Below are 12,944 nucleotides of genomic sequence, written 5' to 3' on the forward strand. Positions count from 1 at the left end.
GACTATTGGCTAGTATTTGTCACATTTTTTTATGTAAAACAGTGACAAATGTGAGAAAACAGTTTGCAATGGTGACGGTTTTTTGCTAACATGTGACTAAAACATTACTGTAATTTGATTAATGACCTTTAGTGACACAATTAACCAAAAGCAAGACAACCTTGTTACAAAAAAGCGTGGTCATATGTCATTTTTGTACCAGTGTAAGAAAGTTTGATTTTCATATCTTAAAAAAATCATTCTACTTCTCCGGACCTATCTATTGTATTTGTCTTCTCCAGACCTATCACTCATTTGTTGAAGGAAATTAATTTGAAGATTGTTCGACTTGTTTAAGCATTATGGCACTGTAAGGTATTTTGGCGTATTTGATTTCATAAGTTATTTTAGACGTTAAACTACTTTGGTTAAAAACGTTTATGCCGCACGATAGTTCGTTTCAAGTTTCTACTTCTTTAATATCCCATGTGTAATTTGAATAGAGTCTTGATTAAGAAAGGTATCAGTTTAGTACTTAAGTGTATTCGACGACATGTTATATGTTATGATATAAATACCATATTGCAATGAGAGATGGCATCGTTAAGGTTTTTTTGATGCATTTATAATACTTTAAAAATAGTTTGAGGTAATTATGTTTTGTTAGAGGTATGTATCCATTGATATTTGGTTGGTTTTATATGTCACCATGTCTTTTCATTTCTTCATAATAGAATACATACAATCACATGATGCTATTCTTTTATATTCAAAATCATTAATTTAGACATATATATGAAATTAAACTGTTATCATAAACCACTTATAGTCACATATTTTTTAAATGTCATAATAAAATACTTACAATTACAATGATCTATTGTGACTATTGGCTAGTATTTGTCACATTTTTTTATGTAAAACAGTGACAAATGTGAGAAAACAGTTTGCAATGGTGACGGTTTTTTGCTAACATGTGACTAAAACATTACTGGAATTTGATTAATGACCTTTAGTGACACAATTAACCAAAAGCAAGACAACCTTGTTACAAAAAAGCGTGGTCATATGTCATTTTTGTACCAGTGTAAGAAAGTTTGATTTTCATATCTTAAAAAAATCATTCTACTTCTCCGGACCTATTTGTTGTATTTGTCTTCTCCAGACCTATCACTCATTTGTTGAAGGAAATTAATTTGAAGATTGTTCGACTTGTTTAAGCATTATGGCACTGTAAGGTATTTTGGCATATTTGATTTCATAAGCTATTTTAGACGTTAAACTACTTTGGTTAAAAACGTTTATGCCGCACGATAGTTCGTTTCAAGTTTCTACTTCTTTAATATCCCATGTGTAATTTGAATAGAGTCTTGATTGAGAAAGGTATCAGTTTAGTACTTAAGTGTATTCGACGACATGTTATATGTTATGATATAAATACCATATTGCAATGAGAGATGGCATCGTTAAGGTTTTTTTTTGATGCATTTATAATACTTTAAAAATAGTTTGAGGTAATTATGTTTTGTTAGAGGTATGTATCCATTGATATTTGGTTGGTTTTATATGTCACCATGTCTTTTCATTTATGTTTTTCGAGAGAGTTTAATATTAGGAGGCTTTTTGAACAACAATTATTTTGAATATTTTGGAGTTCTTTTGGTTTCATCGAAAAGGTAGAGTTTCTTTATGATACACTTAAACCCTTTGCTTTCATGTCAATGAGTTTCTATAAGTGTAGCCTTTTATATAAGTGTTGTGTTTGATGGTGTTTATTAAAGCAATACTTTTCTTTTACGAGACATTTTTTCGTTTGTTGATGTATGCTTATTTTTAATGTGAATTCTGAACGTGCCAATAATAAGGTGTTAATAGATGATTCTTAGGACTCAAGTAGGTTTATTTAGGGATGTTTCCTATCTATTAATGTTGGTAATTTGACTTTATATTGTTGGGATAATCCGTTTGAGCCAAACACGGAATTTAGTTCTAGGGTATTTTAGGAAATATTTCTTTTATGCAGTTTTTGTGTTAGAGTAGGAGTCTAGTTTTGTTTTATAAATATGGTTAATGTTTAGGATGTTTAAAGTTAACTTTTTCTAGCAATAATGTTCGCCAAGTAATTCCTCGTTCTTTTTCTTTGCTCAGTTCATATCTTGGGCACCAATGTAATATCAGGCGGTATACCTACACTTGGTATCATAGACTAGGGCTCGTGAAGGGGTAGGGTGGCCGGTTTCAGAGTCGGTTTCAAGAAGACTGTAGCCTTTCGCTGGGGGGCAGACGCAACAGAACCAAATTCGATTTAAGGGGGGTGTGGATTGTTTTGGAGCGTGAGTCGAAACATCTCAACAGCAGCCACAATTTCTCTTGGTCGGGCTTGTTCTAAGGTAGAGAGAGAATAACCAGAGGCGCAAAATAAACAGAAGGGAAGACGCTAAAGTGATTGGATTTGATTCGGTTCGTTTTGCGGGTGACGAAAGATGGTAAAAGTGGTCGTGACCTTGTCTTGTTGTTCGGTGGAAAAGTACTCTCGGAACAAGTTTGATTAGGTCGGGGTTGTCAAAAAGAGAATAAGACGTTGATCGGTTGAAATCAAAAGGCAGAAAAATCAAAGGGTTGTGTCTATATTAATCGGACAACAATGATTAGCAAGGAAGAAAGTTTGACTTGTTCGGGGATATTGACGTAGGTGCGTGAAAAGCGGACAGGAAGGATCTGTCAAAGCAGGTAGCTTTGGATTCAGTTCGTTTGGCAGATTGAAAGGAAACGGTGGTGTGGGTGGCTTTGTTTTCTTAGTCGGTGGAGATGCCTCTTTGAATAACGGTGACCCGAACAAAGGAAGAGATTGGAGAAATAACACGGTGTGGACATTATGGCGGTGAAATTTCAAATCGGATGGCTTTGGATCTGGCCGGTCGTGAATCCGGGAAAAGTCTAGATAGTAATGAACGTATCCAATGGGATGTCATGTTACATGTGTTGTCACCAATTAAAATGGGTTGTTAGAAGACTTTGGATGTGACCGAGGTGAAGGTCGGGTGTCCGGGAAAGGTCGAGACACGAGATGGGATAATCGGTTGTCGGGAATGAGCGATTGACCAGACCGATTAAGGGGGTGATTGTTGAGATAATCGGTTTGAGCCAAACAAGGAATTTAGTTCTAGGTGTATTTTAGGAAACATTCATTTTTCTGTTAGAGTAGGAGTCTATATTTATTAGTAAAACTATGGTTAATGTTTACGATGTTTAAAGTTAACTTTTTCTAGAAATAAAGTTCAGCAAGTAATTCCTTCTTCTTGTTCTTTTCATCTTCTTTGTTCAGTTCATACCTTGGGCACCAAGGTAATATCAGGCTGTATTCCTACATATATGACTATTCAGATGTAAATTTTTATTTATTTTTACATCTCTTTTCTTCTTCTCATTGGCATTTTCAGCCGTGTAACCTATTCTTTTTATAGTTGAGTTAAGAAAGAGACACCTGTTAATTTCTTGACTGACCCGACAGAAGGAATGTCAACTCTCAGACCGGCTGACATTTTGATTTTTGGATGGGTCGGAGGGAAACACGCATGTGTGGATCTTACAGGCAAAGTCACCAAACATGAGAAATCGTGCATGGAAAATCAACACGTGTTCATACCATTTGTATTTGATACGTTTGGTTTCCTTGCACCGGATGCGGTAGAGCTTCTTAAAAGAATACAATGAATCATGCATGGTAATATTATATCCCCTAGATATTCGGATGCAGTCTTTAAAACAATAAGCTTTACCATTCAAAAAGGCTTAGCGGCACAACTTGTTGCCCGTTTGCCATCTCACTCATTGTACGATGACAATTAAAATATATCATTAGCTTTTAATATATAGAGAAGGATTTTGTGCCCTTTCCCCGTTACATGGGTTTCAATTATATTTGTGTTCTTGGTATTTTTTATTTCTTATTTTGATGAATCTTATTTATACTAGGTTTAACTCATATATTACTTACCACGTCTAGATTCAGTCACATCTCTATGAATAAAATAACATAAACTAAAAACATACCAAAAACATTAATATTTTTGTCACACAAACTAAAATTTTATTTGACAGATTTAAACAGATCTCAGCACATTGATCCTTATAGCACTGCCATCAAGATCAATCAACAAACTCCATAGGAAAAAGCATAAACCAACAGCAACAAGGAATGAAACAACATAAACCAAAAACGACATATTAAAAATCCTTTTTGTCATAAAACCTGACAATTTATTCAACAGACACTAACACTTCTCACCCTAGGGCACTGGGAGAAATAGAGATGTCAAACTCGTCAGGCAACGATTCCCAATGCAAACTCGGTGTCCAGTCAGCTTGAGAAATTGTTAGTCGTATCTCACTTGCCACTGTTGCACTCGCAGCTGGCGTAAAATGTATCCCATCTCTGTCATTATAAACACAATTATTAGACAATAAAGTGCTTGTATCTAATAATCCATACAAAGAAACAAAAATGGACCGAGATTGCATGACCGATTAATGATATCGATGCCATTACTAAATAAACACTTTAGTGGTGGCATTTATAGACAATTATAGTTTTTAGGATTTTCAATAAATAATAGATTTTTAATTACTATATTCAAGAACTAATACAAATTATATCCTCCTTTATTGTTTCTTTCTATGCAAGAATGGATTCTTAAGTGGAATAACAAAAAAAAAACCCTTTGGAAATTAGTTCTAAAATCCTATGAACTAGTGTAGCTAGTTCGATTCTGGTACCGCAATAAGGGTGAGCACCCGTATGAGACAAATGCACGAAATTAATAACAATGTACTTTACTCTTAATTTTATACCCATAATATATAGCAACACCTTTATATATTTTTACATGTAATAACAACGTTGATTAATAAAAAGCAATGTTGCTCTATGTTTATCCATAATAGCAAAGTACCTACACTTGGCTGCAATATGGGTAATGTATATTATTTGATATATTGCTATGTATGCTGTTATTTGTTGCTATTTATGTATGATGGAATGAAAGTATGTTGCTATTATAAGTTACATATTACTATTATCACTAAACAATACATGAGTATGTGCTAGGATGGGTAAACAAATTGTATGTAAACTGCTATTATTAGCAAAATATAGAGTACATTGCGCTTACTAATTAAACGATTAAAATACGTTGAAATTATGGGTAAAGATATGGTAAGATAAATAATGTTAAAAAAACATTTGTGTTTAAACATTTTGAGAAAATGAGTGCACACTTGAGGAAATGAAACAAATAATAAATGAGACAAATTTATTAAAAGCTCGGACTTAATGCGGACAATGTCTTATCACTGGCTTTCTCTATTAATTCAGTCTTTTTGTATTATGAAAAAAATAGCCACATATTATGTCCATATGAAGTCCATCAAATACAAAAAAAAGAAAGTAGCAACTTATTTATCTAAACATACACTAATAAATGAAAAAATAAACTAGAATATAGGAACAAATAAATCATACTTACATAAAGCTGGTTGTCAACCAGTCAGGTCGTTGTTGAATTAATGTAAAAAGATCAATGGCCTTGATATTCATTTCTTTGCATAAGGTTAGACAAGCATCAGAGTATTCTTTGCACAGTTCGTTTTTACGATTTGTAATCCTGGTTTCATAGAAAGAACACTTGTAAGATCAAATGAGTATTGACAATTAGAACGAATATTGATTAATTATATGATAATAAAAAAAAACTTGGGATAGTAATAATCACTTCAAATCCTCTTTCATTTGTTCCTCGTTCACTGGAGGAGCAGTAAGAAATACTAGGCGTGTCGTGTCTGAAAGACTCTGGTAAGAAAAGATCCGTTGTACTAAATTAATTTAAGGATGAATAATATGTGCCATTCTATTAATACTAATAAAAGCTAATATAATGGTTAATTTATTAATCAATATAGAAAATAGTCATTAGTATATGCTAATAACAAATAAATTATGGTAAAAAGTTACCTGTAGATGGGTAGCAATGTTCCTCATATTTTCAACATATTCATCAAGTGGTACATGAGAACTCAGGCCTTGTGGATCAGGAAGGACTGAATCGTTACCTCCAAAATAAACAATCACTAGAGATGGTTTTACAGCATCATCCTAAAAACAAGAAAAAAAATTAAAAGAAGAATGTTATATTCAAAAAAAAAAAAAATGGGAAATAATACTATGACTTTGTTTTGAAGTTGACAACTAAACTGAAGAAATTACCTTTGGGAAAACTTGCTCCACAACTGCTCGAGCTTGCTTCGAATTCCAACCAGAATATCCTCGCATGAATATATCTGCCTATATATACCATTTGCAAGTAATCAAAGAGATTTATGTATAGAAATTAACAAATACATGATACAAGTATCAAATAACTAATCACATTTAATGCCTCATAAGATTCAATAAAAGAATGTAATTTGCTCTTTATAAGATCATATGATTCTAAACCAAGCCCATATGCTATCTGATCATCCTAATGGATTATATATCAACTTTTTAAGAGATGAGCTAAATTAGTGACATGTTTGAGCCGTAAGTTGTGAGCTACAAATAACTTCCATGCATCTCCATCATGGTTTTGAGTTGATTATAAGGTTATTTCTTATTGGGCTAGTGTATAAAATCATGGATAAGTGATGTATAGGAATATAAATATAATTAAGAAATATAAATCAGATCTAAAATCCAACCTTGCGAGCGTAATAGTGTGCAAGATCCGCAGCCCAACCTTCTTGATAAAAGCCAAATTGAACGATTGAGGAACCGAACAACACAAACTGTGGCCTTGTTGGTCCAACCATTATTTCAAGCTCTACCAATTAACCTCAGAACACTTCCGCAAGTAACAAGTGTAAAGTGTTGTGTAGTAGTGGGGGTATCGCGCTTGGATTTATAGGGTGGAAGTGCAGACCATATGCCACCTAACACCGACTGGTTGAAGAAGTATATTTATTTTTTGAGCCAAGTCATATGCTTAATTTGATTATAATAAAATGATTGTATTTAAAAAACTGTTAACCATTTCATATATCCTCTAATCTAATAAATAAGTACTAAAATGCCATGTGGCCGTCACTAAGCACCCTCCCATCTAATTTTTCCGCTCAAAAAACCAATGTGAATTTCCGACTTTGCCCTTAGATATCGAAAATATCCTTCTGGCATCTTAGCTTTTTTCTTTCCCGCTCATTTCACTTTGACGTCGTCTTCTCTTTCTTCCCCTAATCGGATAAGATAGCATGAATTAAGGAGTTGATTGTTATTTTCAATTTTGAGATCTTGTAACAATCATGTTCCATAAATAATGTTGCATCCCCTTATCAAACCATAGAAATTAACAAAACAAAAAACACTTCCTTTTTCTCTCGTCCCCTTTCTCTCACAGAGGCAGTCACAACCTAGAGTCATTCAGGAACTTGATGACGACAACTTGATCACACAAAATCAGCAACAATGTTCTCCAAAATCACAAAAGAAATTACCAACGAGATTATCTCACAAATCGAATCTATAAAGATGGTATTTAATCAATATCAGTTGAAGCCTATAATCTGCATCGAAGCTTGTATTTGAAGAGTATTTCGTTGTTGGGCTCTATCGATTTCTCAAGGTTACTACTTTATTATGATAATTTATAGTATTTCTTAATGTTTGGTGTGTTTTACTTTGATTGATTTGAAGGATTGAAGTTGAGATTAATAACCATCCAAAGAACATGAGAGATCTTGCTGTAAGTTATTTAAAAGCCCCAAGACACCTCTTTTATCTCCTCTACATTATCCTCACCGTTTATTTCTTCATACAAATTGTATTTGTAATGTTCAAGATGTTATTGTTAGTTTCACCATATCTGAGATCTGAATTCAAGCCTCTCTCCACGGTAGCTTTGTCAAACCTCAAGTATGCGTCCACCACATTGTCTAATGTCACCCATCTCTTCTCAACTGATCAACATGCTATTTATTAAAATATTTTGATATGGTCAATGTTTTTTTATTTACAAATTGCATTCTATTTCTATCCTTATAGAAATCAGGTGATGTATAAATTTCTTTTAGCAGTCCATAAAATGATTATAGCTTTTATGAACTGATATAGTTATTATTTGTATATTTTGGAATGCTTATATCTTTTTCCATCTTCCAGTACCACGATAAGTTTGCACACTATGTTGAATTCCCCAATTGGGAAAATGGAGAAAATATCTTTTTATTTTAGTTTTGGTAGCTTAGATATACAATTGGAGACTTGTCAGGGTTTGTATGTGATTGAGCATATAACATTTTGGAAATCAAGTCATTTTCTTCTTGTCTGGCATGTGATGTTTTTATGGTTTTTTTATAAGAGTTACATTTGGTTTCTTCAATTTTGTTCCTACATATCTTTTTGCTCCTTGGTTTACTTCTTTTGATAATATATATTATCAACTCCAATCTATTTTGCAGGCATCAGAGTTGCATTAGGAATTCGCTAGACACATCAGATTTGGTTAAGCTCCTCTTAAAGTGCCAAGGTTATACATATTTCTTTTCTATTTTGCTCTTGATTTAGATGAAAACTCTTAATTTTCAAGATCTTCCAGCTGGCCATTGACTTGACCTGTAATGGTTAAAGTTTGTAACAACAAGATGTGTAAGGTCCTAAAACGGATCTTTACCAATGATCAAACAATCAAACAATAATGAATATGAATAGAAGAAGAGTGCCAGCCGCAGAGAGGAATGCCATAAACTAGGGTGCTATTGGCCACTAACCACTCGCTCGCCGGACGCTCGGGCTCCGCGTTTCAAGTTCGTTATCCTAACTGTCTCCTCTGCTCCACCGAGAGCCTGACCCCTTCTTCTATCTTATCTACTGCCTTGCTCCTCAGCTCCATACTGCTCCTGCCGCTCGTTGTAATAGCTTGCTTCTCGGGTGGCTTGCACCATGGGTGGTGCGGCTGAGCCATGGTCACGCTCATAGGGACAACGTGGTGTTCTACTCAGAAGATCAGTTTCCCACTTGCTGCAAAAGTCATCTGCTTCATGATGCTTTGGGCTTATATAGCTTCCGACCATCATAGGTGTTTTAGCTCTTTTCTTTATGATTATGTAGCCTATGGGCCTTTTCTTTGGAGTTTTGGCTTAAATCCCTCTCCAGTTACTTTCGTTTTAGATCATATTAATTTAAGGCTTTGCCTTTCAAAGAAAAAAAAATAAAAAAAGAAAGAACTAATTCGAACCGTCCTTTCCTTTGATAGTCGACAAACTTGACTTATAGCGAATTCCATAGAATTGGGCTGGCCGTCTGGAATCAAAAGACTTTCGAACCCGTTGAAGATCCTTGTGGCTCCGGATTCCTCCAATCCAGTCGATTTCGAATCGACCAATTCCGGGATCTTTTGCAGCGAAGGCCTGTCATCTGCAGGGGAAGTAGAAACGTTAAAACTTTCAACATTAATAACTCCTCCTGAAACAAAACCAGTTGGCTTGCCATAAACCATGAAAGATTCGTTGTTAATCTCCTCATCAGTGACAGGGTGATACTGATAATTATGATTAAAAGGAGGAGGCACTTTATCGTATCCCAAACCCTTTTTCTGGTTTTGTTTAAACTGCAGGCAATGGTGAATCATGTTGGCAACTACCTCGCTTGATACATCATATTTTTTAAAATCAAAGTTTGTAGTATCAAATTTGTTTTTAATGTATCATGCTCAACAATTAGCTCAGTATTCTGTCTCTTGATATAATCATAGTTTTCACATTTATTACTGTATTCTTCCTGAATTCTCCTAAAGTCCTTTATCTTTGTCTCTAACTGGGCCTTTAGGGTTTTTAGTCCTTTTCTAAGTTGGTAGCCCTCATATCTAAGTTCCTCTACTTCTCTACGCAAAGATTCTATTTCGTCACGAAGAGTTTTAACATAGTAAACACATGCTTGAGAACAAGAAGGTAAACTTACGCCATTTTTATTTGGTTCAGAAGTAGAAGATACCATCAATGCAAACTGCAGCTCCATCATCTTTTCTTTTGGATCAGCTGCAACATCTTTCATGGGAGCTTCATCATTGACTTGGGCCAGGTGAGCATTGTCAGGTCTTGAAATGTTCAAATCCTGAATCTGGTCCTCCTAGTCAAATGACTGAGCAACCATAGCCTTCTCGCCATTGACCTGAGCACCTCCCCAATTGTTTCCCACTGCAACCATTGTCCTATCATTGTTTAATCTTGTATCCGACTTCGGGCACTCACGAGCAAAATGACCCGGCTCGTGACAGTTGAAACAATGCAGCTTTCCTTTGCTAAACCTTACCTTTTTATCAGCATTCATGCCCCATTTGTTCTTCCTAGTCTTCTTGGCAAACTGCTTAGCCCTGAATATTGCCATAGCTATCTGCCATGTGATGTCCATCTCTTCCACATCTTCTAGATGAATCTAATCCAGATCAGCAAATGACAACTGAGGTGGAAGCTCTCCAGCAAGAAGAGCATTATAGCAGTTCACAAGTCCTGTGGCAAAGGCAAGATTATCATCACATTCCTTTGTGTTTGAGGAAGATGCCACAACTGGTACATTGGAGGAGGGAGCAACTTGAGGAGTGACATGTAGCTGGCTTTGCGAGTGAGACATGGATGACGTAGCAGTAATTGTTTGGATTTGAGGCTGTTAAACAGCAAATGCTTGACTTGAGGAAGGAATGACTGATGAAAGAGCATTGTTAGAGGAAATCACGAGGTTTGCAGTCGAATAAGAATTCACATGATTTATCTCCCGCTGTTTATCATCAATATCACAGGCTTTGATGATAGCCATTGTTTCAGCAAGAGTGAGACGATTCAAATCCTTGGTCTTCTTGATGACAACTACATTCATATCCCATGACTTTGGAAGAGCATTCAGTAGCTTTTTGTTTATCTCTGACTTGGTCAAAAAGATCCCAAAAATGTTCATCTCAGTAGTGAGAGTGGTGAATCGCTGCAGCTGGGCCTCCAGGGTTTCTCCAGGAATAAAGTTGAGCATTTTAAACCTTTGACGCAGCATATCTTCGCGGCTTTCCTTCATGTCTTCATTACCTTAATATACCTCAATCAAAGCTTCCCACAACGCTTTTGCTGAACTATACTCTCTGAAACCTTGAGCTATATCAGGAGATAAAGCCATGGTCAGAGTGGCCAAAGCCCTTTCCTGTTCTTCCACTTTCTCAAAATCTTCATCTGTATGGTTTTCAACTGCTTTGTCAACTATCTGTCCTGCAACAGTGGTGGTAATTCTGACAGGATTCTTGATGATGCTTCTCCAGATCTTTAAGTCCTTCATTTTAATGTACTTCTCAATCCGGTATTTCCACTCAGGAAAACCATCTACATACATCAGTCTTGGAATGCGTGTAGTTGTGCCCATGACATAATCCAGCTCATTATGATGTGTTTGTCTTTGAGAATCCATTTATTATGATTTTAAAACTTAAAGTTAAGATTTTTTTTAAATGTCAAAATTTAGTTTACGGTCAAGCTGTTTACGGCCGTAAACTGAGTTTACGGTCGGGGTGTTTACGGTCGGGCAGTTTACTGTCAAGTAAGATGCACTTATTACGATCCAAGAACATAGTGTACGACTCTTGAATGTTCTTGAGTTTACGGTCGTAATCTCTTGGCAATAAACTCTCAGAAATCTCAGTAAATGCAAGTTTGAGGCAGATTTAACCCCCTTAGCAATGAAAACACCAAACCCTAATCTCGAATAGTGAATAATATGAGTTTAAACGGCTGAAAACTCGATTCAATAATGCTTTGACACTGGTCTCTCTCTGATACCAATTGTAAGGTCCTAAAACGTGTCTTTACCAATGATCAAACAATCAAACAATTGAGAATATGAATAGAAGAAGAGAAATCAAGCTTGCACACGTTTATTACTGAAAAACGTCTAGTACAACTCGATATATCAGGACGTGAACTCTGTGGCATCAACAACCAATAATGACCTAAACAACCCCTATATATAGAAGACTTGGGGCTGGAAACTGGGTTTACGGCCTCAAACAGGTTTACGGCCGTAAACTCACTATTGGGCCGTAAACACACTAACAACCTACCAAAACATGATAAAGACTGAAAAGAACTTATTACAATGAAAGCCTAGACCAAACCACTAACTAGACCCTTCAAAATGATATAAGTGATTTTAGACAAAAATGGTTGAAGAGGTAGTGTGTGTTGAGAAGACAAGGTGGGATTTGGTTTCAGTTTGAATCCAAACCAAAAGATGTTTCTTACGATTCGTACTCTTTCTTGGATTCTAATTTTCTCTTACTTTCATTACTATTTCATATTCATCAATCAAACATTATATTGCAAATATATTGAAGTATGTTAAAGAACAAGTAAAGAGGAGGAAACAACTCAATTTATGTTGTTAGGTTGCCAATAAAATGACTTAATTGATGTTTGATTTGTTAGGTTTCCATGGGAGATTACCGTATGAATATCTTAAAATTGACGCTTTTGGGAGAACTGTTGTATATAGCTTCCCTAATAAATAAGTGGTAAGTTTTTAGATATTTTTTTACTGTCTTTAGACTTTTGGTTTTGATCTTCATGTGTTATTGTTGATATGCATATTGTTCAAATGATAGTTTCAACTTTAAAATGTCAAGTATGTAGATTATGTACTTTAGTGTTAAGAAGTGTATTGATTTTAGTGTTTAGGACTAAGTGCTTAATCCATATTGTGATGTAAAGCCAATGAACTATAAAAACCCTATCAAAGTATGTTCAAATTGATTCTTAACTTCATCTTTTCATGATTACTATCTTTTTTGCAAATCTTTGATTACTCATTATGCTTTGTATTATCAACAAAAATTTATTTCTAATGATAATGAAAACAATTTCTTTGATTATTTGCTAATTTTTTTGGTTACTATTTATTACTTTTT

General features: G+C 34.9%; 1 protein-coding gene across 1 annotated transcript; it reads right to left on the reverse strand.

Moving 5' to 3' along the window:
• Positions 1-4,122: 4,122 nt before the first annotated feature.
• On the reverse strand, positions 4,123-6,864 carry LOC111897564 (GDSL esterase/lipase CPRD49). The gene is made up of 6 exons (XM_023893521.3): positions 6,715-6,864; positions 6,242-6,319; positions 5,990-6,130; positions 5,751-5,827; positions 5,505-5,642; positions 4,123-4,414 (listed from the first exon to the last, which is right to left on the reverse strand). Exons 1-6 carry the CDS (start codon positions 6,823-6,825, stop codon positions 4,264-4,266), a joined length of 696 nt encoding a protein of 231 aa, XP_023749289.1. The 5' UTR covers positions 6,826-6,864; the 3' UTR covers positions 4,123-4,263.
• Between the last annotated feature and the right edge of the window lie 6,080 nt (positions 6,865-12,944).

This window comes from Lactuca sativa, chromosome 8, assembly GCF_002870075.4.
Source record: "Lactuca sativa cultivar Salinas chromosome 8, Lsat_Salinas_v11, whole genome shotgun sequence".
In the NCBI taxonomy this organism is placed as follows: Eukaryota; Viridiplantae; Streptophyta; class Magnoliopsida; order Asterales; family Asteraceae; genus Lactuca; species Lactuca sativa.

Excerpts from the sequence above, each read along its gene's own strand:
- LOC111897564 (XM_023893521.3), bottom strand. The coding sequence starts at position 6,825 with ATGGTTGGACCAACAAGGCCACAGTTTGTGTTGTTCGGTTCCTCAATC. Across the intron at positions 6,320-6,714 it reads CACACTATTACGCTCGCAAG|GCAGATATATTCATGCGAGG; the intron begins GTTGGATTTTAG and ends TGGTATATATAG. Across the intron at positions 5,643-5,750 it reads CAAATGAAAGAGGATTTGAA|GATTACAAATCGTAAAAACG; the intron begins GTGATTATTACT and ends CTATGAAACCAG.